General features: G+C 47.0%; 1 protein-coding gene across 3 annotated transcripts in view; it reads left to right on the forward strand.

Annotated features, from left to right (window-relative positions):
* The window catches only part of DGKH (diacylglycerol kinase eta), a 227940-nt gene extending 218109 nt beyond the window's left edge, over window positions 1–9831 (forward strand). For all 3 annotated transcript variants that reach the window (XM_075563022.1, XM_075563024.1, XM_075563023.1), the window contains one exon: window positions 3799–9831. In XM_075563022.1, the coding sequence (XP_075419137.1) occupies window positions 3799–3888 (90 nt within the window). In that variant the 3' untranslated portion in view covers window positions 3889–9831. The remainder of the gene's footprint in view (window positions 1–3798) is intronic.
* The last annotated feature ends 17013 nt before the right edge of the window (window positions 9832–26844 follow it).

The following is a 26844-nucleotide window of genomic DNA, read 5'->3' on the forward strand; positions in this document are numbered from 1 at the left end:
AAAGAACATTCATGCCCTTTACTTAAATGAGCTAAAACTGACAGCTCACTCTTGGTAGAAAGCAGCTCAGAGCCTGTTTGTCATTGACGATGGAAGAGGAAAATCCTGAGTCGCTGGGCTGGCAGAGCCCCTTTGGGGACTCAATCGTGGAAACAACAGAGCATGGCTGTGCCCGCCCAGGGGTGAGGAACAGGACCTTGTTAGCGTTTCTTCCCGGAAGCTGCTCTTTTATAAGAAGGAGGTGACAAGAGCCTTCCTCATGTCCTGGAGAGACCCCTGTGTGAGAGTGAAGGTGTCGCCACAAACCCACTTTCAGGCACACGATCTTTCTTTGTCCCGAGTTCTGAAATGCACAGAATTTGGCTACAGTCAATTCGAGGGCGCGTGCCTCTGTCGATAAGAACCTCAGCAGAAGATCTCCAGACAGATGGAGAGTCGTTCAGAGGAAAGCAGAGGCCTTGATAAAGCTGAGCCCAGAAGAGACGCGTCGCTCAGCATATCAGCCGTCACTGCTGATTGACAAGGAAACATTCTCAACCCCGGAATATAAAAGCCTGAGCGAGTTCACGGCCTGCGTGGAGAACCCCTCATCTGGAGCATGCAACAAGTTCAGACGTTTCGAAGCTTTAAAGTTGAGCAAGAAGGAAAAAATACGTTGTTTGAGTCTATAAGGCAAAAGACTCCGATATTTCAAGAGTCCACCAAAAAGAAAAGAAAAGAAAAGCAAGGCTTGGTTATCACTAGTGCATTTGTGTAACTTCGGATACCAATCTCTGGCTCACAGCAACCGTTCCTGAGTAGCTGCTTGGGGAAGCTTCCGTCCATCGTCTCCGGGTGGTGTCTGCCTGCCTTTGGAAGCTTGCATTTCAGTGTCACAGATAAGCAGGCGTTCATGGAGAAGAGAGAGAGAGAGAGCAGGCCCGTGCGCACGCACCTCTCGTGTGCTCTGTGTCTATATATGGCTTTGCACAGGTATATGCACAGACCTGCTGACGCACGCAGCGAATGAAGCAGACGTGAGCAGAATTAGAAGACCCTGCGCCCTGTCTCCCGAGTCCCCGCTGGAGGGATGAGACCTGGCGGAATAAGAGACAGTTCAGAATTGTGACGTAAGCTTTCTCTTTAGCTTTTCACAAACCGTCTTGTTCTCCTCCGTTTGTACTCTTCACACACATCGCATTCTCTCCCCGAAAACACCCCTGCCTCCGCATGGCCGACTTTTGGGTTCTCCGTTTTGTCTACATTTCTATGTGTGGGGTCTCAAGGCTGGAGAGGAAAATCCATTTACAGAGAGAGGTTCGTGCAGCACGAGACCCAGAAGCCAGAGATGAAACGCCTGGACTCTGTGGTCGTAGCTGAGAGAATACAGTCTCGAACTGTCGGGGGAAGGATTGCCAGCCCCCTCGGCAGTCCGCTCCGTCCCACTGCTCCCCTTCTCTCGGTAACGGCTGACCTCACCATTCAACTTCAGGATGGTGACCACTTGGGTAGCACACAGGATCGCCATCTGCACCCGTCCAGCCCCGGCTCGCGGGTCCAGCCCTGCTCTAAGACTCCCCTTTTTCCTACACTAAAATAAGAGGAGTCCGTGTGGGGCTGCGGAGGGCACGGTCAACTTGTTCGAAACCACCTGCAGCTCCACAGGACGACGATGAGGCTTTCTACTGCCATCAGGAGCTGCTGTGGTCTCTGAAGCTCACACGGGCAGTTCCACGCCATCCTGCAGGGTCACTCACTGTAACTCAGATGATTGGGGCTTGCAGGGTCTGCATTGTAAGAAGTCACACCTCTGTCTCCAGAGGCTCACGCCAGGGGAACCCAGAGTCGTCTTCCTCACCTCTCCTTGGCCCCTCTCCCCAGCCCGGCAGGCCAGCACCAAGCCATGTCCATCATGACCCCAGCCACCTCTCTTCAGCTCCTTCCCACAATCCCAGGCAAGCCGCCCTCGCTTCTTGCCTGTGTCACCTCAAGCATGGCTGCCCTGGCCCTCTCTGAGACGCCATCCACGCTGCAGCCAGCATGCTGTTTTCAGGGTGAAACTCAGACAGCTCACACCTCCACTTGAAATCCCTCAGGGCTTCCCACTCCTTTTAGCATAAAGCTCCACATCTTTAGGAGCGCTCCAAAGTTCTTTCATCCAGCCTCCTTTGTGGGGTCACTGGCTGCGCCCCATGTCCTCCCACCTGAGAGGGCGACCTTTCACCTGGTGGTGACACGTTGGGCAGCTACTTCGAGACCACCAGCCAGACGCTGCTCCTCAGTAGAAAGGCAGGGGTGACGGCCCGGGAGCACGCAGGGGCCGCTCTACTGTGCTGTCCTGGAGGGTCACTGAGCCCCGAGGCAGGGACTCAATGGCCGTGAGTGAGTTCACCTGGCTAACTCCTGTCACCGAAGCAACTAGAGAGAGCAAAAAGGAGTCCTCTTCACGCAGCAGTTAAGCCAAGTGACAGACGAGAGATGGAAAGGGGACAACACAGCATGCCTTAGCAGACACAGAAGCAGATTGACGGCCTGGCTTTTCCTGCTGCCAAAGCAGCCCTGGAGAGGTCAGAACGAGTGTGTGAAGGCGTGACATTCATGCCTGCTTTTCTAAGACTCGGGGTCACCAAGAGCATAAGGTCTGTGGGAAAGAGAAAGGGTGTGTGCATAGGTGTAAAACAATTTGACATGTCTAGGTTAAAAGTTTAAAAGTAACTCTCACTCCAAATGTAATCGGAATCGCTATCTTCTCGGCTAGGTTTCTTTGTGGTGCCTTAGAATACTATTTTATAGGCCCTGTTAGAAGCTACACTGATTTTTAAATACATCAAAGTTTGCCATGTGCGGCCTTCAACACTAACACACGATTGTGAGGCCCTTGGGTGGCTTCCATTTGCCCTGGTGCTATAGTGATTACCTGTTGGGCTGCTAACTGCAAGGTCAGCAATGCAAAACTGCCACCTCTCCAAAGGAGAAAGACAGGCTTTCTCTCGCTCCCCACCCCTAGAGGTACAGTCTGATCAACCCACAGAGGCAGTCTTCTGCCCTGCGCTACAGGGGCCCTCTGCGTGGGAACCCACTCAGTGGCAAGGAGAGTGGTTTGTGAGTTTAGGTGCCACGAGCCAACTCTGTGCCGCACAGTGTGATCCTCACTGACATTTCACGTTTTGACAGTGAAATGAAGTCTTGGTACTTAAGAATAAAAAAGAATTCTGAAGGCAAAGTGCCACCTTGTCTTAAGAGAAAGCATCCGCCAACAGATGCTTGTGTTTAAGTCTAAAGGACGCTGACACGGTCCCCGCACGTCCGAGAATCGAGAGCCGCTGTGAACGCATGTCCTTTTCGGGTGCGGGGGCACACACTGGTGCTTCCCCGACGGGTTGGCCTCCTCCTCACAGCAAACGCCAAGCAGCAGCCGAGGCCCGACTGTGCATTCCCGAGTGTCCTACGTCCGTTTTTCCCAGAGACCCCAAACTGGCCTGGGTGTGCATTTTTTCTGCTTTTGTTTCTTAAATAAGGAAAGGAGACCGCGAGAACCTAAATTAATATTGGCTCCCATCGCGACGAAGTTTTGAGTCCATCCGAGGTAAGGGCTTGCGAAAGATGTCGATTTTGCTGGCTGCTACTTTGAAAAGTTTGCCAGATCGGTTTTGCTATATAGGTCTCATTTTCTCCATCACTCCCTGAGACGTTGATTGTCAACTAGAATGGATGGAGCAGAATGCTGCTGATGTCCACTCCTTGCTCCATCAGTAAACCGCTTTTCTCTCCCCCCCCCCCCCCGCCCCCTTCCTGGTCTTCTTCTTATGTCTCTTTTAGGACCTCGGGATACCGAAGGTGGGTCATATGAAGCGAATTCTTCAGGGAATTAAAGAGCTGGGGAGAAGCCCTGCCTCGTCGGAGGTGTGATCTTACCGGTGCTGTCCCTGGAAAGACAAGTCACTGCTCCCCAGTACCCGGTCCTCGGACGAACCTGGCTGTCCGCGTACTTTCTGCCTACCTAAGGGAATACCACAGACGCACCCCAAAGGCTTGGTATTTTGCTGTGTGTGGAAATTTAGATTTGAAACATTAGGAAATATTTTGGTGCAAAGAAAGAAAGAAAGAGAAGTGCATTCCGCGAAGAAGCCGTTTTCTGGCTGTGTGCACCTGGCCTGTCCAGCAATGCTCCTGTGAGTAAGGAGGTGGGAGACTGACACACAGGCGTTGTCTGAAACGATGCATTCGAGTTTTCAGAATGTCCACTCTCCTCAGGCCGGTCCCTCTTCTGAAGGAAGGTCTTCATTGTGCAACCACAACACACAGGGGCTGGAGGCCTCGCCTCCTCTTTCAGGAGACTCAGATAGATCCGGTCCTGAAGGTCAGATTGGCGTCATCTCGGGGACTGGGCACTCAGCGGTCAAAGAATGTGGTCCAGGCCCCTCGATTGCTGGGTCTGGCTGCAGATCTTGATGCACAGTGTTCCTGCCGGAATTGCCTTTCCTTGTCTTGCGTGTCACACCGAATCCCCTAATATTTCCACAGCCTTAATGCCACAGTTTTAATGGGGATGGTTTTTCATTTCTACCCATGTACCGTTTTGGTGGTCATGGGCACTTCTCAGTCATGTAGTTTGGAATTTTGCATACCTATTTGATAGCCAAGAGGGGCGTCTGTGCTGTGATCCACAAATTGCACACACACCCTGTGTAACCCAATTTTGTATCAGCCAATCCAAAAACATTGAAGAAAGTTCTCTGGGCATTTTCTAAAACCCTGTTGCCTAACAAAACTTGTTATAGCTTTCTGTACTCAAATCCCCACGCTTTGCCCGGATGCCCCTGGTGCTGTCAGGACTATTTCATACTCTTTTGGGTATATGGTATAGTCAAAGTGGACGCCCAGGAGTTCCCCAAGGTCTGAGGTCAGGTAGACCTATGGTCACCTAGACTTGGCCCACTGGTCAGAGTCAATCCTGACAGGAGCTTTCCGAGAAAAGAGATTTGAATTTTTGTGTGAAGGGATTTCCATTATTATTATTATTCATCACTATCATGATCTCGCTTAATTCTCATACCTGATGAGGGAGATAGGATCTTCCTTTTTATAAACCACTACTCTATGGTCTTGGGGCTTTTTTGAATGTGGAGTCTTGCTCTATATCAAAGAATTTATGAATATGTAATTGTGCTATAATCATGCTCATTAGGAGACTGACTGTTGAAAGCCAAGAGTAGACATACCAAAAGGTCACAGAGATATCCTTTAATAAGGTTGGTCTAGACACTATATACTAAACTATTTGTTACAGTATTTAAATTATCCTGCATAAGAGAATAAATCAGGTTCTGATTTGGCGATGACAGCTATCATAAAGTAGCCTCCGAGGTGCTCGATACGACACATGCCTATATAGATATGTGTGTATGTAGAAACTGACATGTACACACATATACTTATATGCATGTACACTCTAGCAGACGCATCACCCTGAGATACGCGCTCCTTCTTTTCTGAGCAATTATTTCCCAAATATTTCAGGAACTATTCATTGAAGAGCCTTTAAAATGGTCCACTTATATCAAAGGAGTTTATTTGACACTGTAATCTTCATCAGATGACTTAGGCATTTAGATAACCAGTAAGGGCGGGGGGGTTGGACCTGAACCTGGTGTCTGACTGTGTTGCACTTGTGTGAGTTGGGAATCAATGGAGATTGTCCAGTGGGACAGTAAGGACTTGTAAAAAGCAGAATAGGCTACTCCTTTCCATTTGCTCCCCACCTCTGATGCAAGACTTTTCTAGCTGCTTCTCACCCGCTCTTCTCAGCATTTTCCTGTTCAAGCAGCAAGGACGGGCAGTGCCACCCTCGTAGAAAGGGCAGGGGATCATCCAGACATGACAGCTCGCCCAGAGAGAGCGCTGGAGGGCGGGGCACAGAGGGTTGGCATAGCAGAGAAAAATATGACTGTAAAAAACGATGGCTGAATGTCACTACTCAGAAACAGAAAATAGTCGTTTGCCCACTTGAAAGGTTGCCTGCTGTGATACGCTTGGGGTCTAACCGCAAAATGTGAGTCACAGAAATTTTTTGCTTCGTGACGATCTTTCTCACTGTTCAATCCCATATTTTCTTTATCCTGTTAAGCCGCAATGAACCAAAACCTGGTGGTGAGCCTCCTTACTTAGCTAGCATTTTCCCTGCCCGTGGCATTTGGATGAGGGCGGTCCTGCATTTTCTGTCTCTCTGCAGTAAGAGCAGATGTGTCCTCCGTGAGCTCTGTCCGCGGCTGGCTGTGTCAGAGCCAGACCACTTCCCGGCCTGCGCACAGCCCGGAGGGTGCCCTCAGAGCCTCCAAAGAAGGGCCCTGTGAGCGTCACCCAGGAACGGCTTCTTAGACGACATTCAGAAACCAGACAAACAGAAGCCTCTGCCCTGGAGTGGATGTGCTCCCTGGCTTCTCGATGGCTGGTGTTTGGAAAGTCCACCGCCAGACCTTTTCAGAATGCTGGCCGTGACGATGGGTTGCAGGTACCCTGTCTCTCAGTAGACAGGGATTAGAGACAGCATCGGGCCTGGGTCAACGCAGAGCGAGCTTCGCGTGGCAGCTGATCACGCTTGGCATGGGGGTATGCTCCAGAGGCCTCCTCTTTGATCTGGGCACCAGGTCGGCTGAGCAGCCTGGCCTGCACCTGATTGCCAGCCCACCAGCCCCCTCTGCTGCCCACTGGGACCTCCCACACCCGGATGATCTGGACAGGGGGCACTGGAGGTGGGGGAGGGACTCCAGCCAGTGCCCACTCCCTGTCATGGTTTCGCGTTTCATTCTCCAACGGAAAAATGACTTCTCAAGAAGGAGAGGTGTAAGGTCAGCCCTGAGGAAATGTCAGAGTCCTTAATGTTTCTCCTCGGCTTCTCTCTACTTCCTTCTCTGCTTTTCACCCTGCGGTCTGATTCCTTCCATGCCTGATACCGTGGGGGCGGCTCACATTCTCATCCCCGTCAGCTGTCCCGTCACAAAGCACCCCCTTGTTCTCTCCCAGTGCCAGCCCGCACCGTAGGATGTGGGGAAACGGTGTAAGGAATGGATTTTGCAGTGCGCAGCTTAGAAAAGGACCCTTGCTTATTTAAATGAAACGATGGATTCAAGCACTTGGGGGCTGGGGTACAGATTGCTCTGACTGAAAAGACCTGGGAATGGCTGGGTTTGTGCTTAAATGATAGGCACATGTCACTATTTATTAAACTTTAACAGAAATGAGTTTCCTTCAGTGCACTAGCCACACGTCATGTGCCCGGTACCATAGTGGACAGTACAAATCTAGAAATTCCCAGCAGTCTTCTGCACTCTTAGACCCCTTGCTACTCAGCGATGGTCCACATCCCCTGGGAGCATACAGAAATGCAGAATCTCAGGCCCACTCCCCACTCCTCCTTTACCCAAGATTCTTCAGGTGAACGGCCCTGGTCTAGATCCATTTGACCAACCCTGGAAATGAGGGCCTGGGGGTCGGGGTCTTCAGGAGGAATTCAGAAGAGCTGTTACCCATTCGCTGTTTCCGAGCCATCTCCCAACCATGGGAACACGCCATAGTCATTCATCACTAGCTGAGCTTTCTGCCCAACCCCTGTTCCTAATCCCCCTCTAGATGAGCCCTGGCTCCCCATGGTTAGATTTTTATAGTTCAGGCAGAACATAGTGGGGCTGGACTGACTGGGGGAGCTGGCCTTTCTCCAACCCTCACCCCACATCACAGTCACTTCCTCCACATGTGTTCGCTGTGTTGCTTGGGTGGCACGTACATTTGTTCTTAAGTGCTCTCAGAGGGAACGTTCCAGAAGGATACCGACTGAGAGAAGTCCAGATGGGGCCGCTCCCCTAGTCACCTACACTTGTACATTTTGTTTTCTCTCATCAGAGGCGTGTCCTGTTGATCTGGGTCAGGCTTGAGCACACACAAGTAAATGCACCATTAGCCATGCTCCCGACTGCTCCCCGCCCCCCCCTCGACATCCCCCCCCCCAAAAGTAGAAAGAACCAAAATAATTGTGATTGTTCCATTTGGCTCTCAGAGACCTGCTGTACCAGATCAGGTCTGGTCTGTGCTGGCTTGCTTAGGAGTGTTACATGCTTTCTAATTGCTGAAATGCTGCCAAAGCATCATAGTCTTGACTCCAAAAATAGGAACGTTTACAGTTCTGTCATGAGCGCTTCCTCGGTGGCTTGTTATCAGGAATCCTTTGCTTCAGTTTTACACATCGATCGAGTGCACTAAAAATATCATTGTCCAAGAATCCTCGAGCTAATTTTAAACTCGTTCTGTAGTCTTCTTGCAAGGTATTTGTAACAGGCATTCAGGAAGATGGTAAATTCGAAGCTATGGGTGCCCTTTCTGTGGGGACTGGGAGACATTGCTTCTACTCTAGTGGGTACTGATAGACATCAAAGCCAGCCGTCTGTTGTCTCTTACTGTTGTGCTTTATGGGTGTGCAGCCTCTAGAGAAGTGGTTCTCAACCTGTGGGTCGCGACCCTTTCACAGCGGTCACCTGATTCATAACAGTAGAAAAAAATACAGTTATGAAGAAGCAACAAAAATAATTTTGTGGGTGGGGGGCCATGACAACATGAGCTGTATTAAAGCATCGCGGCATTGGGAAGGTTGAGAACCACTGCTCCAGAAGATACAGCTGTTCATTAATCTAGAAATGCGTTCATAAAAATCCCAGCATCCCTAGCATCTAGAATAATCTCTCCGATCCCTTCACATAAGCTTATCCTGTGTCTTTTCGTCACTTGTTGGCCAAGGCACCGGGGGGTTAGAGTCTGATCCCACAAGGACAGTTAGTTCTTCTCAGGATAATCACTCAAGCCACAGTGCTGGGCTGTCTCCTCCTCTTACCCACCCTGACCCTGACCCACCCACCCACCACACACCGAGGACGATCGCTTCATTAGGCCATCCCCCGTGGGCGACTTTTTATAGCAATCTGCGTGTCAGGTGATCAATATGATGTGTTTGCACTAGAGCACCTTCTCACAGAAACCAAAATGTTCCAAATGTGCTGGTTATTATAATACACAAAGCATTAATTTGTCCTTCGTTGTTTACTCATCATTTTATTTCCAAGTTTTGTTCAGGGACATTTCGCTTAGGGGAGAAAGAAACAGAACTGTCCGTTTCATGACACAGAACGAGGAGAGGAGGGAGAGCTGGACTGTCCCTATCTGTACCGCTCCTTCTGGCGCTTTGAGGAAAGCAGCCCCACAGCGCTAAGCGGGACCGCGTGGAGCTCAGTAACAAAGTTTAATAGGATCACTGGCTTGCATACTGTGGGTGAAAGAGGATTGTTTTTCAGTAACTACGGTATTTACATATATTTATGTATGCTACCCTAATTTCTTATGCACTTCCAAGTTTTAGTTGGAAAAATGCAAGCCAAGCCACTACTTAAAAGTTATTTTTAAAACTCTGCTTACGTATTTCGTTTTCGTACATGGTCTTCATTGTATAGGAATATAAGTAACCTGAGTATTTCACAAGAACCGAACGTCAAGCGGCGATTAGCCAGACATAAAGCTTCCTTTGAAAACGCATTAAAGTCAAGGTGTTTCAGACTCGGCTCGTAACACACGAGCTCGAAGGGACGGGGGTCTGTTTTGTGGTCCCCGATGTTTGCACTACTGTCCCCCGCAGCTTAGCCATATCTATTTCTATATTTTAAGTATTAAGCTCAGATGTAACTCAAGATTTATGACAGTGCTGGTAACTGGTAATGAGTGCTGTGAAAGGTTTGGAGGTGTAACATTCCCAGTTTTGTGAGCTCTATATTGTATATTGAAGATGACTAATAAATTGGAGTAATATATTTATCTAAAGCTGGGAAAATAGAATTATTTTCAAATCTTCACGTGAACTGTATCAAATGTTTTTCTTTCTCACAGGTGAGCTAAAAGCCTCACTCTTATGTTAAAAATGTCTATTTATACAACAGTCTTCTGGTTTTGTTAATTTTCCTATTAAAATTTTCTTACCTTTTTATATCAAAATAACTCGTATGCTGGTGAGTCAAACTGCTACCTTGTATTTCCATTTGCAATACTTTTAGCAGGCAGCAACAATATTTAATCACTAACCAGCTCTGTATATTTTGTGGCTTTGGGGATAAGACTTTTACCTTTGCAATTTCTATATGTGGGGCAGTGCTGACGTCACAGAATCACTAACAGGAAGCATTGCTTGTAACCGTCAGAAGGTTTTCACCTGTTGTGTAAAGTTGTGCATTTATTTATTATGTTGTGGAAACTAATCTTTATACAAGACGTGCACTTGTAGCTCCTCCCTTTCTTACTGCTGTTGCCTGCAGCGCCTCGGCTCTGCCAGTGATGTATTTACTTGAAATACTCCTTTCTGTCAAACAGATGCCCATGGCTTCTAAATGCCATTCTTTTCCATCATAAATCACTCCACAGTAGTAGATAATTTGTTTTTAAAAATCAATTTTGTGCTTAAAATAAATACAGAAATAGGTATAAAGCCAAAAGGAAATCACCCCAACATTTAGAATTTACCGGAGCCAAGGAATTGGGGGCACTCCATTTGCTGCTCCCCATTTCCTTATCTTCACGTCAGAGCTGCTTCTCGTGAGTAAAAGTTCACTTTTCGTTTTAAGAAAGGTCTCTGCCACCGTACTGGCAAAATGTCATTCAGATGGGCAGGAAAGACCATGATTCCAAAGTGGGCATGTTCGGCCAGTAGCCAGCACCCGGTCACACGGGTGTAATGTGTTTGCACATCATTCCGGACTACTTTAGAAGCCAGGACGGCGATAGGACATGACGTGGTTGCTTCTGTCAGTCAAGTCTGTGGGATTTTGAATTTGAATCCTTGCTGTTTAGATGTATTCTCTTTATTCACCTGTTTACAAAGCTAAAATTTTCAAACATTAGGGCACAGCACATCACACAATAAAATCACGTGTTTGGGAGAAAAGGAGGTGGGGGCAGCTGCCCTGACTATTGTGAAGTGAAGGGTTAGGGATACCAAAGAAATCTCTTTCTGAAATGCCGCTTGCACTGCTTCCTAGTAGGTGACCTGGGAGCTATCTCAGGAGATGAAGCTCTGCTGCAGTACAATTTATTTCGAAGACAGTTTCATATTAATTTCATGTTACACCAGCACTTGCTAAAGCCCAGACGATAGAGCTTCCAGAAGAAGCTCTCTGGAAATTAAGGGAAAGGAGCTTGAGTTGATAACTTGGCAGAGATTTGGGAATGAGGGGTGTGGAGACCAGAATATTCCACCTTGTTGACACAAGGACGACACGTGAGAGGTCCTGTAGGCAGGATGTGACAAACACAAAGGTCACCCTGTTGAAGTTGGCAGCTGAACCTATATCTGACCCACCCAGCCACCCAGCATTTGACCTTGGAAGTTCAGTGTAAGGGAGTTTGGATGACCTAACCACTCAAGACATTTGCTAGAGGCCCAGTGCTTAGTACTCCTCTGCTGAGTGACTGGTTAGGGAGAACCAGGTGAGTCTGCTCTCAAGCAGGGAGACCAGAGAGATGCCCACGAACCTGCTGAGCCCAGTGTCCTGCCAGCAACGGTGGCACTGCCTTTCACTCGAAGCAACGATGACCACCAAGTTATCCAAACTGACAATAGTCTAAAGAGCCAACTTTGTGAATTCTGGAGACAGAAATTTGGTTTAGGCTGTGAGCTTCCTCAGCTGCCTTCAGGGAACCCTGGAGATGCCATTGGGAAAGCGTTCTCCGCAGGCTCAGCTGTTGAAAACAGCAGCTGCTCCACGGCAGAAAGATGAGGGTTCTGCTCCCGCCAAGCTGTACAGCCTTGGAAACCCTCTGTAGGATCGCTACGGGTCAGAACCGAGTCCATGGCAGTGGGTGAGTACCACTTGGCGCTGGCTCACTGGGCCCTACGCTTGAGAATGGGCGCTGGCACGGTATTGGCAGTGTGAGTACTCACTCTCTCTTACACACACGCACACGTGACTCACCCCTGCGTTTGCCCTTTCCCTTCCACTGTCCTTTTAGGTACAGAGCTGCTGCTCTTCCCGTAGCATAAAAAGTCAAGTCATTCCGACTGGGTGACAGAACCCTTCTCTGGTCCACAGGTCCTCACTATTAGTTCAGGGTAAGCTGAAAACCGAGACGAAAAGGAAATCGAAAGGTCATTTTGTGTGTTTGTCCAATGTTGGTCCTTTCCTGACCGGCGTTGTTACAGTCCCATTGACTGCTCAGCCTGGGCGTTTGGCGGCCCCCCTCACAGTTTTTTCTCCCCTGCTCTTTGGCCTTGGCCTTGGGGTCCTGCCCTCCCTACCCCCATCCCACCCCGTTCTCCCCTGGCTCTCGGCTGTCTTTCACGTGGCGGGCCTCCCGCCCAGTTCATGCACCACCTTCTTTCTAGCACGCTAACTCATGGCCGAACCTTCTCGCATGGGGGGTCTCCTCTCTCCAGCAGAGCGAGCAGTCTAACTCCATAGCCCAGCGGCTCAGGGTCTCTGGGAGTCTCCTCACCCACCGTCCCTTTCGGGCTGGACTTGGTCTCAGTTGAACTGTGGGTGGCCGGGCTGCTTGCACTTTCCGTGCCTCACTCAACTCGGTCAAGACTGTTCACAGTATAGCTTCCCGTGGAGCGCAGTCTGGGAGCCTCTACTCCACGGAACCTTGGGTCCGCCTCTGTCGGGGGTGGGGAACCTGGCGTTTCAGGAACTCTATGCGAACCTATGTGTGTGTGTCTCTGCCACCCCCCACTGAGCATCCTTCTCCACCTTTGTGGTCTCTGTGCTTTGTTAGCACACACCGAGACGCGTGTGGTGTGGAGACCGTGAAGGTCATGAAAGAGCCCATCTGCGGTCTGTCCAGTGCCAGGATTCTCCAAGAGTCCAGCCTCAGGCGTGCACACTCCAGGCAAGTCAACAGCACAAAGCACTTGGCAAGAACATTTGGCCAGCTCAGGGAGCATGGGGCTTGGGGAATGGGGACAGGGAAGAGCAATCTTCCTGGGTCTTGGCATTTGTCTTTCAGTGCTTCTTTCACGTCTCATCTTATCTTTCCTGTATCTAAAGAGGTGGATTTAAAGTACAGCCCACACTCATTCTTCCACACTGACGTAACACAGGCAACTCTTTCCCAAATGAGATTGAGAGCACAGGCACAGAGGTCAAGGTTCACAACACATCAGCGGTGGCATGTAGCACATAGCAGATAGCATATGCGATTAAGTGACAGATCTGTAGAACATGCGTTACATTCAGAGTTCATTTTAGGAAAGCATTCGTCCCTACTAATTACCCAAAACGAAACCCAAACACACTGCCGTGGAGTTGATGCTGACGCATCGCGCCCCTCCAGGACAGAGTGGAACTGCCCCTTGCCTTTCCAACGCTGTAAATCTGTACAAGAGCAGACAGCCACGTCTTTCTCACAGTAGCTTGTGGCTTTGAACTGCTGACTGAGGTTCCCAGAGCTGCTCCTGTTCACGACGAATATACCAAAATATCTCAAGAGGGCTGCATCCATAGTAGAGGGAAGAGGCGTGGAAAGCAGTGGTTCTGGTTTACTTCAGAGGCTTCGTGAGAAGCTAGGAATTGAATGTGTCCACCTGAGTGTATAGTATTTCAAAGGGAGACTCCAAGCATTTATTAAATACATTACTGAGACTTTCACAATGCACTGATGGAGAGATGAACGAACTGAAAAGTATTTGACTTTAGATCAATTTTGGATGTTTATGGCGGGTTAGATAACAAGGTTGCTTTGTGAGGAGTATGACTGTCTTCATCTTCATTGGCCCAAATGGGGAACGGGAAAAGTCCGCCTACGTGCGCATCCACATTTTGGCAGGCGTACTGGGAAACCACTGTTAAACATCAATATTAAGACTCCATCTCTATGCTCCCTGGCAAAGGAAAATCTTAGTTGGATGCAGCTTTACTCTTTGTTCATTTTGAAAGGTCTACCCTCCCCACCCCCCAAAAAATAGAGGTTCAGAAGGCAGGACACGTCACTCTTAGAGGCAGCATATTCATTCACTTTACCCGTCAGTCACTGTGGTGGAGAGGTTACTCTTTGGGCTGCTAACCGCAGGCACAGCGGTTCTAAAACCACCAGCCGCTGTCCAGGAGAAAGACTGGGTGTCCACTCTTGTGAAGAGCTACAGTCTCAGAAACCCCCGGGGCAGTTCTGCCTTGCCCTACAGGGTCCCCACCAGTGGGAATGGCCTCCGAGCAGTGAGTCTGCTCCTCCTCCTCCTCCTCCTCCTCCTCCTCCTCCTCATGTTGCACGCCTGAAAGCCTGCTTCCTTTTGTCCCTGCCACTGCAATGTGCTGGGGTAGTTCCCTTTGACCTTTTGCCATATTACTTATAGTTTAACAAGTACTACATTTTGGTAATTTATGTTGGAATTAGGTATTTGTATCTGAAAGATACAAAAGATCCTAGCTATTTATTACCCAGCGGGCTCTGTTTGCAGCAGAAACGAGTGAAGCTTTCAACTGCTTAGCACACTCGCCGGTGAGATTTACCTGACAGAGCAGAGGTCATGACTTTGGCTCATATTACTTTGAATAATGATAAGAAAAGACGACTTTTGTTTGTTTACATGCTGTTTACAATGGCATCATTTTTTAAATGATATATATATATAAAACAGTTGAGATATTTATTGCCTATGATGTTAAAGATGTTTTACGTGTTTTCACCTCTGGAATATATTGTTACATTTCCTGTACAGTTCTGCTGGGTGGCTTTGTTAAGGTAGCTAGCAATTTTTATGACTACTAAGTGACCAGTTTTCCGTGCCTTTTATTGTGGGGTGCATGATGACATATTTATTGTACGGAAACCGCTGGTGTGTGTATTTTTGTACTTCGCTAAGAGCCATGGTTGACCTTGATGTACATGATGTCGCGCGCCGCCTTTCCTCAAGGGCCCTGCCTTGAGGTCGTCCTCAAATAAAAAGAATGCATTTGGAGAAGGCGTCAAGCCCGTGTTCTGTCTCTGGGGGGACTCTCTTTTAATTAATCTTTTTCATTTGGAAGTAACTGTATATAGGACCCCCAAGGGCACACTGGCTGAGACCACCACCCGGAAGGTTGACATTTCTAATCCTCTAGCCACTCCATGGGAGGAAGATGCAGTAGGCTGCTTCCACGACAAACCCAACCTTGGAAACTCAATGGGTGGCCAACTCGGCCCTCAAGTGCCACAGTGAGGCAGATCAAGTCGATGGCAGTGAGTTTGGCTTAGGCGAGTCTCACACAGTTATAATATCATAAGGAGTGGCCCTGAGGACTTTACCCATTTCTCCCCCAATAATAACAACTTACAAAGCTATAGAGCAGTGTTAGAACCAGAGTATGGGCAGTGATAGAGTCCAAACAGAACCTTCCCCTCACCACAAGATCACGATGCCCTTTGGTAGCCACGCACACTTCTCTCCTGTCCTCACACCTCCTTAGCCACACTACCTCTGCTCTGACCTGCACTGATAACAGCTTTGTTATATCAGTGGAATCACACAATAGGACTTACACACACACACACACACACACACACACACACTCCGAGTCAGTGTTGTCTGTAGCAACAGCTCGTTTCTTCTTGTTGCTGAGGAGGGGCCTGTCTGCTGAGAGCCTCACAGTTACACACTTGGCTGCCAACCAAAGGTCAGCCATTGAAACCCATCAACTATTCTTCCGGATAAATTGTCAATCTGCTCCCATTATGGGTTCCTGGTGAGTTGGAATTGGCTGGATGGCACAGTCCAACTGGTGGGGAATTCTTACCGGTAAAGCATGATTTGGGTTGTCCAAAGTAATGATGCTTTGCTTTTCACCTATCAGCATCAGCTGGGTGTCCAGTGTGTGACAAGTGCAGTCTCCTGGGCTGTGGAACCATGAGTGAGCCCTGTGAGGTCACAGTCTGGAGAGGAAGAGCGTTGTGGTGAGGTGAAGTATTTGAGGTACATGGTGAAGGGTGGACCCTTGGAGAGGTGACATTGACTCTTAAAGGAGTTAGTGAAGCAGAGTGTCAATGCAGAAGGCGGGACAAAGAGCGCAGGAAACGATAGAAAGGCCAGAGAATACACACGCTGAAAAGACCATCGAACTGCAGAAACAGGAAAGGGCAAAAGGCCAATCAGATGGGAGTCTTGCGTGGGTCACTGACCAGAGTCAAGGGGGGCTGACTTGAGGCCCAGAGCCCTGAACTCCTCCAAGGAATGCTAAAGACGTCTAGGCAAGAGATGGTGTTGGAGTCTTGAGTGGAGAAAGAAGAGATCTGAGAAAATTAGATGTGAGTGGCCTGAGCTTGGTGATTGGCTGTGGATGAGTGGGGGGAGAAGCCTCAGGTGAAGCTCAGATTTCTACCAATTGAGGAAGTGTATTAGGCCAGGTTGTCTAAGAGAATTAAACCCAGTGACATATATGTATAAGAAAGATATCTATCAAGAAATAACTAGAAAGCAGGCATCCAGCCCAGTCCAACTGAAGTTCGTAAGGCCTGTGCTAGTCCATCAGTCCCGCTTGAGACATGCTGGTGAAACAAAAGTGGAGCAGGAAGCAGGACGGCCCCAGCCTGGTGGGTGCAGGCTCATGGATCCAAGGTAGTGGGAAGATGGCAGGGCAATGAAGTCTCAGCGGGAAAGAAGGTGAAACGGCAGAGTGAGAAGCAGCTCCCAGAGTCTCTCGCTCACTCTTACACAGACGACCACACACACGCCCTCACCCAAGGAGGTGCCAACAAGCTACTCCTAAATTGAGTCCACCGCTTGCCAGGAGTGTCCAGCTGATATAAAATCACCCTGCCACAGGAGGCAAGCATGGAAGAGCTCTGATTTGGGCATCATGAGTTTAATGTGACTATAGGACACGGTGAAGGGCAGTGTGAAGGACATTTTATATAGGTTAAAGCAGAAGAGAAGATGGAGTTGGCATCCTAAAAGGTCCTTGGGAACTAGGAAGCAAGGCCCCCTAGAGCTTGGACGCCGACCCCTCAGGACGGGTGTGGGTGTTAAGAAACTGGCTCTGGGAATGTCAGGGGAAGGAGCTGGAGGACTAAATAGCCTGCTTGTGCCGCAGTGAGCAGCAAGAGCAGCCAGCACACAGGATAGGATAGGAAGTCCTTTCTCCTGTTTTCCACGCTCGTTGCAGCGCCCCCTACTGGCAGGATGAACAAGCAGCCTCCTGGCAAAGAGCAATGTGTGACAGTAGTCTTAACAGGTGACATAACCTATGGGCTGCTCCGCAGGGAGGGAAAATCTGGCAAATTACCTCCTAGGAAACTGTACAGCACAGTTTTCCTCTGTCACTCAGATTCACCATGAGCGTGAATTGACTTTCATCATCCAGCCAGGCCCCTCTTCCACCCCATATCCATGCTGCCGTCAGCATCCTAGTATCTGAAGCCCTAATATCTAGCACTCTAATTAGCTTGAGTGTGATTTGATGAACTATGCAATTTTAATTGGACATCAAATTATTAAAGGCTATCAACTGATTAGAAAGTGGTTATACCACACTGGCTATATATTTTACTTATTTACTTTTGGGGGGCTTAAATAATCTTATAATTATAAATAAAGATTTTCTTTTTGAAAATAAACCTATTTTTGTCACAGTACGACATTATCTTGGTGGAGAATTAATATAGAGACTAAGATACAAATACAATAAAATTGATTAAAATAAGCAGGTGTTAGATCAAGTTAACTAGCAAAACAGATTCATTAATATTTATGTATGTGCAAGAGAGAACTTTATATCAAGAAGTAATTATACATCGTCAAAACATCCCAGCCCAGTCCATATCAAGTCTTTAAGTTCAATATTAGACCACATCTCTGAAGTTAGTCCATGAATGCCTCTTCAGACTCACACAGCACATGCAATGATGCTGAATACAGGACAATTACAGGCCAGTGGGTGGAACGTCCTGTGGATTCAGATCCAATGGCAGTGGACACATCTCCAGGGCTTTGACTGCCATTAGTGTGGCTTCATGTGGCTTGTCAACAGGGAGGTGTAGGGGGTGGGGGAGAGAAAGTCCCGCCTCCAGGGAGGAAGAAAGGGAGCTCCCAGAATCCTAATGATCAGGCCACGCCCACAAGGAGACATTTTCAGGGTGTGACCTGATTGACAGGCTAAATTTCCCCCACTCATTCTTTTATTAAGTTGACGTAAAATTGTATAACTAGCACAGACCACCCCTTGTCAACTTGACGCCTTTACACAACTCTTTAGCCATACATAATTTTTAAGCAAAATAATAAAATCACATCTGTGCCAAACAGGATAAAACTTAAATGCGCAATTCAAAATGTGCCAGCCTCATTTAAACATAATGTTCTCTAAGTGAACAAAACAATAATATCCTATGCCTAAAAATGGCAGTTAAGTAGCACCTACACCATAATCCTGAGAACATAGTCCCTAACCTTTGAAAGTGTGTAAGTCAGCCACTTCATGCCTTTATCCCCCCAATTTTGGGTATGCAATTTCTATACGGCCTACTTACCTAGTGCTCTGAGGACACAAGCATGTTCTTTGATGTGAAGAATCTTCATTCCAGTTGGAACTTTGAGTCTGCATCCATACGCAAAATGAAATTGTGGGCACAAGTATAGCTCAACCGGGTCAGGGCTGGAATAGGTTGTGGGAAACCAAAGTTTGAGGTGGACCTAAGTTTTGGTTTCTTGGAAAAGGCCCAAGGTTCAGTTTCAGGTTCCTGGAACGGACATAAACCACCACCTTATGTAGCCTGACTCACGCTGACCAATGGGACACAGTGTCCAACAGGCGACCACCCACCATCGGCAGACCAATCGGGAGGACACATGCAACCCGACTGGCCATTCACTGCTGGACAAGACTGGTACCAGAAATATTCTCCAATACATTTAAAGAATAATAACCCTGGACTGCCCCTTGCCCCCCTAACCCTATAAAATCCTGGAGAACAAAGAACTCGGGGCTGATTCCCTTAGGACGCTGGGTCCCTGCTGCGCTGAGCAGCGGAGGGAGGAAAGCCCTAGCTTGAGCTAGAAAAATAGAACTCCTTTTGCCGTGTTTGCATCTCAACTGGTCGTAATTCTTCCGTGCGCCCAAGGTGAGCTAGCATTCCATTCCCGAATCTTAACAAAATCAGGACAGGCCATCCATAAAGTCAACAGCAATATGCAACAATTCAAAGGCTCCAAAATCTTCTCTTCATTTGGTTGGGTTCTGGACAACTCAATGTGGGCTGCCTCACTTAGCCTCACCAGGGTGCCCATCAGGTCACCTCAGTTTTAGACCAGGGGTCCCATAACAAATGTTCAACAACTCTAAGCCCTTGTGCTAGGTCATGACCTTCAGACCAGTCAGCCCACTTTCATCTTCTCCTCTAGTCTCTGTACACCAGGTCCACGGATCTCAATGGTCAGACTCAAACCAACTATCTATTGCTGCATTTCTCCCACTTCCACTCAACAAGTGGACCCTGGTGGTCACCTAGCAAGCATTTCAGGCTGTCCCCAGGCTCCTTTTAACCTTCAGTCCTAGAGAGAAGAGTTCTTCACGGCTCCACATTTTTCCAGCTTCAGGCACAAAACCACAAATGGAAAAAGTCAAAGGGTTCTGCTTTTTTTACCCGTTTTGGGTCTGTCAACACCCCCCTAGGCAAGATTCTTTGAATGCAAATGTACTGAAATTCTTAAAGCAGTCAAGTTCCCTCATCTATCTTATCTTAATCCTTATCTAAACTATTCCATTGATACAAAATATGGCCTTAGGCCTCTGACTGCCCCAGGGTCAGGGCCTTCCTTCAGCCATTTTGACCTACTGTCAGCCATTTTCACTAAGCATCATGGTCTCTGAGAAAAAATTCAAGGGGCAAATTCATCCCCTGAGCTCAAAAATATACATTAATCACATTCATTTTTACCATTTCAAATACGAATAACCAAAGACAACAACTGAAGAAAATAATCAAAATTTTAACTTCCCATTTTTGATCCAGAAAACCCAGTAAATTGCATGACCATGTCTGACCTCTGGCTAGCCAAAGAAGAAAAACTACCTTAAGGCACAGGTCAAACAAGCTTCCACACTACATCTTCATGACTTGTTTCTCTCGTACCCCACTCCCAAGGTACCATAATGTGTTAGACCAGGCTGACTAGAGAAACAATTTCATTGACATAAACATGTGTAAGAGAAAACTTTATATCAAGAAGTAATTATGCATCAATGAAATATCCCATCCCAGTCCAGATCAAGTCCATAAGTTCGATATAAGCTCCAATGTCTGATACTAGCCCATGAATTCCTCTTCAGACTCACGCAGGACATGCAATGAGGCCAGATGCTGGGTGATCAGACTAGTGGGTGGAAAGTCCAGTGGATCCAACAATGGAAGTATCTCTAGGGCTTTGACTGCCATCAGTGTGATTCCATGTGGCTTGTCAACAGGAAGGCGTAGCAGAGAGAGAGAGAAAGGGAGAGAATGTGGGTGGACCACCTCCAGGGAGGAAGAGAGGGAGAGCCCAGAATCCTCATGGTTAGGCCACACCCACAAGGAGACATCTTCAGGCTGTGACCTGATTGACAGGCTAAACTCCACCCACTCATTCTTATATTAAGTTGACATGGAATTGTGTAACTACCCTGAACTGCCCCACCACACTGAGGCAAAACACTGGGGGCGTGCAATGGAGCGGCAGGGGAAGCAGAGCAAGGAGATCCCGAGGGAGTATAAAGGATGGACTTTGGGGCCAGGACGTGACACCCCATCAGACTCCTCCAGAAAACACTCCTAAAGGTCAGCAAACAGACCTTGAACTACTAACAGGCTTTTCTTTTTTCTCTTTTTTTCCCAGTCATTTTGGTTTGTTTTTTTTTTCACTCTTCTTTTAAATTTTGTATGTCAGTGGCTTTTTTGTTTGTTAGCTTGTCGGTGTTGCTCCTGTTTTCGCCATGTTCTTACGTGCCACATTGGTGCTGTCAAAGCCATCCCCAATTTTATGCACATATTACTGTATCTGCAGGTCCACCTAGATAAGATAGGTTGGACAAACAATGTGAGAAGAAAATAACGGGACCAAGGGTCTTGGAGGGATATGAGAATATGGGAGGTAGGGGAAGGGAGTCAGTGTTGGCCAACCCAAGGACAAGGGAACAACGAGTGGTTCAAAACCAGTGGAGGGAGGGGATGGGAGGACTGATAGGGAGTGACCAAGGGCAAGGTAACTGAGAGGAATTACTGAAACCAGAATGAAGGCTGAACATGGTAGTGGGACAGGAGGAAAGCGTAAGGAAATAGAGGAAAGGAGCAGGAGGCAAGGGGATACATAGAAGCCTAAATACAGACATGTACATATGTAAATATATTTATGATTATGGGGGAAATAGAGCTGTGTGCATATATTTATAGGTTTAGTAGTAGGGTAGCAGGTGGACATTGGGCCTCCTCGTGCACATTCCTTTAATACAAGAGCACCTTGCTCAGCTAAATGATCATTTCATGATACCCACCTTCCCAACATGATCGCTGAAGACAGACGTGTGCATAAGCAAACGTGAAGAAAGCTGATGGAGCCCGGCTATCAAAAGATATAGCATCTGGGGTCTTAAAGGCTTGAAGGCAAACAAGCAGCCATGTAGCTTGGAAGCAACAAAGCCCACAGAGAAGAAGCACACAAGCCTAAGTGAACACGAGGTATTGAAGGGATCAGGTAGCAGATACCAAAGAACTAAAACCATCATTGTGTGATCACCTTCCCCATATAAATGCTGAAGACGAAGGTGTGCATAAGTAAGTGTGGTGAAGAAAGCTGATGGTGCTCGGCTATTGAGAGATATAGCGTCTGGGGTCCTAAAGGTTTGAAAGTAAACAAGTGGCCATCTAGCCCAGAAGCAACAAAGCCCACATGGAAGCAGCACACCAACATGTGTGATCATGAAGAGCCAAGGGGATCAGGTTTCAAGCATCAAAGACTGGGGGAGGGGGATCATATCGTGAATGAGGGGAGTGCGTGATGGGGACCCAATGCCCATCTGTAGTGGGGAGGAGATGAGTCACTCAGGGTTCAGTGTAGCAATAATGAAAATCACAACCTTCCTCTAGTTCTTAAATGCTTCTTCCCCCAACTATCATGATCCCAATTCTACCTTACAAACCTGGTTAGACCAGAAGATGCACAGTGGTACAGATGGGATCTGGAAACACAGGGAATCTAGGACAGCTGAACCCCTCAGGACCAATGGTGAGAGTGGCGATACCGGGAGCGGGGGGCGGGGGGGCAGAAAGGGGGAACCGATCGTGGGGATCTACATTTAACCTCCTCTCTGGAGGATGGGCAACAGAAAAGTGGGTGAAGGGAGACGCCGGGCAGTGTAAGATAAGATAAAATAATAATTTATAAATTATTAATGGTTCATGAGGGAGGGGGAAGTGTGGAGGGAGGGGGAGGGAAAAAAGGAAAATGAGCTGATTCGAGGAACCCAAGTGGAAAGCAAATTTTGAGAATGATGAGGGCAACAAATGTATAAGTGTGCTTTACACAATTGATGTATATATGGATTGTGATAAGAGTTGTATGATCCCCAATAAAATTATTTTAAAAAATAAAGGACAGTAACACAAATAAAATATATCAATTCATATATATTGTAAAACATGGAATATCTAAGGCCTATGAAGTTCCTATAAAACATGTTTGTCTACAGTTGAGCCAGCCCATCCTTTTATATGTTACTAAAATAGCAGTGACAGATCTGCTTAATAAACCTATTTCAATTGAAAAAAAAAAGAAATTGTGTAACTACCTCAAAGCACAAACAAAAATGGGAAGTAGAACACTTTAAAGGTTGTTAAAGCTATTAATTACAGCCCTCTATGAATTTATACATAAATTTACATCCCCTTTGTATCTGTATTCCTCTCAGCCCTGCTCATATTCATTCTGCAATCTCAGACAACGTTACTAATGATTTCAGGCCCTGGAGACAGTGATGGTTCTGTGGTAGAATCCTCTCTTCCTTGGGGAAGAGCTGGGTTTGATTTCCGGTCAGTGTATCTCGTGCACAGCCATCACCTCTCTGCCCGTGGAACCTCGTGGATTATTGTCATACTGAGCAAGTGTCAGTATAGCTCACATATTATGAACACTTTTAAAGAGAGGCCTGGTGACCTACCTCTCAAGATCAGTGAGTGAAAAGCTTACGATTAGAATAGGCTCCCAACCATGGGGCCGGCAGTGCGCCATTCCCTTGGGACGGGGTTCCCATGAGTTGAGGACTCACTTGATGGCAGCTCACAACAGCAACCACTTTTGGCATTCACTGAGATTCTTCCACCTAGGTGCTGATTCTGTGTGAAAGAAAACCTCAAATCCTCCTGTGAATTTCTATTTTTCCTCTTCCTTGTCTCTTACTCTCCACCAACACAAACAGCACACATTGCCTTAAATTGTTGTGTGTTGTTAATTCTGTTCCAACTCACAGCGACCTTGGGCCAGAATAGAAGTGTCTTACAGGGTTTGCTAGGTGGCAACCTTCATGAAAGCAGCCAGCCAGAGCTTTCGCTCCTCATAATGGCTTGGTGGCTCCCAACCACTGACCTTACTGGTTAGCAGCTGAGCTCCTAACTATTGTGCCAGCCCCTTCTATTACCGTACCTCTATCACCGGCACTTCTCACCCACTTGTCAAGTTCAAGCTCACCATCATGTCCCAGCTCGAGTCACTCTCTAGTGGAACCTTCTAAAACTTGGCCACACAGACATTCTTGTCTCTGCTTCCAGTGCATTCCTCCACTGGAGCAACTATATTGCATCATAATTATGAATGCAATTGTCTTCCCCCTAAATTTGCTGTTTCTTGTGAGCAAAGTGCACGTATTCATCATCTTGTCCCCATTACATTCCATAAAGCCTGGCTTCTGACTGATCTCCAATATCTGTTAAATGAGTGACGAGAGCATTAGAACTTCTGCCTGTGATCGTAAGTGGCACTAGACTGCCCTGGTCTCTTGTGAGTCACGTTTCCAGGAGCTCATAAAACGCCAGGAAGAGATAATGTGTCATTTTCTATCACCTACCCAAGGCGGATATGAATAGAATGATCTGTTCTTTGAGTATATGGTTCAATTCTCTGTAAAAACTATCTTGTTGGCAGTGGTAAAAAAATTATCTTGTCATAACTTTAGTGTTTCCTAGTCTTTAGGCTGGTTCTCTTTGATTTTTCTACTGTCTTGGGTAGTATAGTCTCTTTATGTACTAATAAAAGCATGGAAATTTTTAATTTTTAGAAGCTGTTCTTTAGCTTTATCCCAAAAGGAGATATGTGTGTGTATATGTATATATAATTTTACATTTTTAAGGGTCATATAGGGATTAAAATTGATCTGGTTGCTTGTCTAGGAGTTCAAAAGATAGATTCCATCCTTAAGAAAGGTCATTGCCCTGAGAGGCAAGACAAATTTCTAACCCTGGTTGAAGAATTGGTAGGTAGAAAACCCAGGCAAAATTTCCAGTCAGACCATCTAAACCAGCTTGGGAAGAGCAGATAAGAGCCAAGTTGGAGCAGGAGTTCAATGGCAGAGGTGGATGATCCAATAGCTCAGATAGATAGGTGCCTTGGTGGCATAGTGGGTTACCCATGGGACTGCCAACCACAAGGTCAGGAGTTCAAAACCACCAGTCTCTCCATAGGAGAAAGATGGAGAAATATGTTTAGTCTTGGAAACCCCCAGGGGCAGCTTTACCCTGTCCTAAAGGGTCATGGAGTCAGAATCAACTCAATGACAGTGAACTTGGCTTAGAGAAGGTCAGCAGGAACTTTCTTGTGCTTACTTACTAATCTATCACAAACAGTGCCACAGGTTTGTCGCCACATTTTCTAATCTATAGTGAACAATTTTACATGGGCTTCATTACAATATGGCTACAGATTATTAAGTGATGCAATGCTCACCTTACTTATTGGGTGCTCGGTTCTTGTCAGAGGTTATCATTGGAAAAGAGGCTTTGATTCTATAGGAAAGAGCTGTGAGGTTGGAAGAGAAAGGGGCCATAAAAATGTGAACTTACTCACTACAGATTAGTAAGTAAGCACAAGTCAGCTCACGTTACTTTGCTTATTGGGTAATCCGACACTATTCAGTGGGTTCTGGACTCTCAACCTGCACTAGCTCACTGTCTCCACACACCAGCGTTCCACTGGGCAGAGACCTTCACCACCTGCGACAGCTGAGGAAGGTCCCCAACTTGTGATTTTGGCTGTTGTGGATTTGTGACCCAGGAGATCCTGTGGGGTGCCGTGTAGAAATGCTCCACCACATTTCTTTGGCAATAACCCTTAAGGAAGAAAATCACTAGGCCTAGTTCGATCATGGTGCCGCCGTGGGTAGGTTTGAACTGCCAACTTTTTAAGTTACTAGCTGAGTGTATACTGGACTACAAATTTTTATATTTAGATGGTGTGTTAGTCCGGGTGGACTAGAGAAACAAATTCATAGACACTGAGATGGGTGTAAGAAAGAGCTTTATATCAAAGAGCAATTGTACATTGAGAAAACATCCCAGCCCTGTCCAGAAGTCTGATATTAGCCCATATATCTGATATCAGTCCATAAATTCCTCTTCAGACTCCCTCAACACATGCAATGGATGCCAAATACAGAAAGATCACAGGCCAGTGGGTGCAAAGTGCTGTGGACCCAGTGGTGGTGGAAGCATCTCAGCACTGATGTGGGTCTCCATTTGGCTCCTCCAGCTCCAGGGCTCTGGCTCTGTCAGTTTAGCTCCATGAGGCTTGTCAACAGGAATGTCCCCAGGGAGACAAAGCAGAGAGTGCGTCTGGCCTCCAGGGAGCTATTTATCGCCGTTGTGGAAACTGCCTTGGTGAGAAAAAGGCCAGGAGAGTTATGCTGAGGAATTTTATTTCCATCGTGACAGTGTACCTGCTCCATCTTGGAGCGTGGTCCTGTGAGGATGTCATTGGGAGTCCTCACCCTATGCACCCTTGAGCCCTGACCTCACCCCTGCATTCTTCCATTTGTCTCCCAAACCAAAGAACACGGAAAAGGAACACAACTTGAGTCTCTCAAGGATGCTGCAATTGCCATTTTGATGTGGTGTAAACCCAGGAGCACGGAATTTGGTGGAAGGTTTCAACTGAAAACCAAACCCCTGCCATTAAGTAGCTTCCAACTCTGCTGACCCCACTGAGAGTGACTGTACATGGGGTTTCTGAGGCCAGGGTCCTGGGTTTGGGGATGCATCACCAGATCCATTGCCACTAAGTTGATTCAGCCTAAGAGTGACTCTGTACCGGGTTTCTGAGGCTGTAAATCTTGATGGGAACAGATAGCCTCAACTTTCTCCCAAAGTGTGATTGGTGGGTTTGAACCACAACCCTTTCACCGGACAGCGCCACCAAAGCTAGCAGAAACAGTTAGTGAGATGGAATCACTGACTTCAGAATTGTATCCACATAGATGGAGGATCTGTCTAGACACAATAGCCTCACATTTTGATAATTTTTGTTTAATAAAGGTTTCTATGCTTTTGTAGAAATATTTATGATATACCTTCCTATTTTGATGCTATGCTATCACATGCAAACATATATAGAATTATTATATCTTCCCATAGGTTTAAATCTTTAATATGTATTAACTCTATGTTAGTAGTTTTCTATTAAAGTCAGTTTTCACTTGATATTTAATAGTTATACCAATATTCCTTTAGTTATGACTACCAAGTTTGCTATCTCTGCTAGGATGTATTTATTTTTACATATGCCCCTTGAAAAAAAAGAATCTGAAATACTTTTGCCAGGGCTCTCTGCCTTCTCTACGTCCCCAATTTGTTCTAAATTCG

This window comes from Tenrec ecaudatus, chromosome 11 (assembly GCF_050624435.1).
Source record: "Tenrec ecaudatus isolate mTenEca1 chromosome 11, mTenEca1.hap1, whole genome shotgun sequence".
Lineage (NCBI taxonomy): Eukaryota > Metazoa > Chordata > Mammalia > Afrosoricida > Tenrecidae > Tenrec > Tenrec ecaudatus.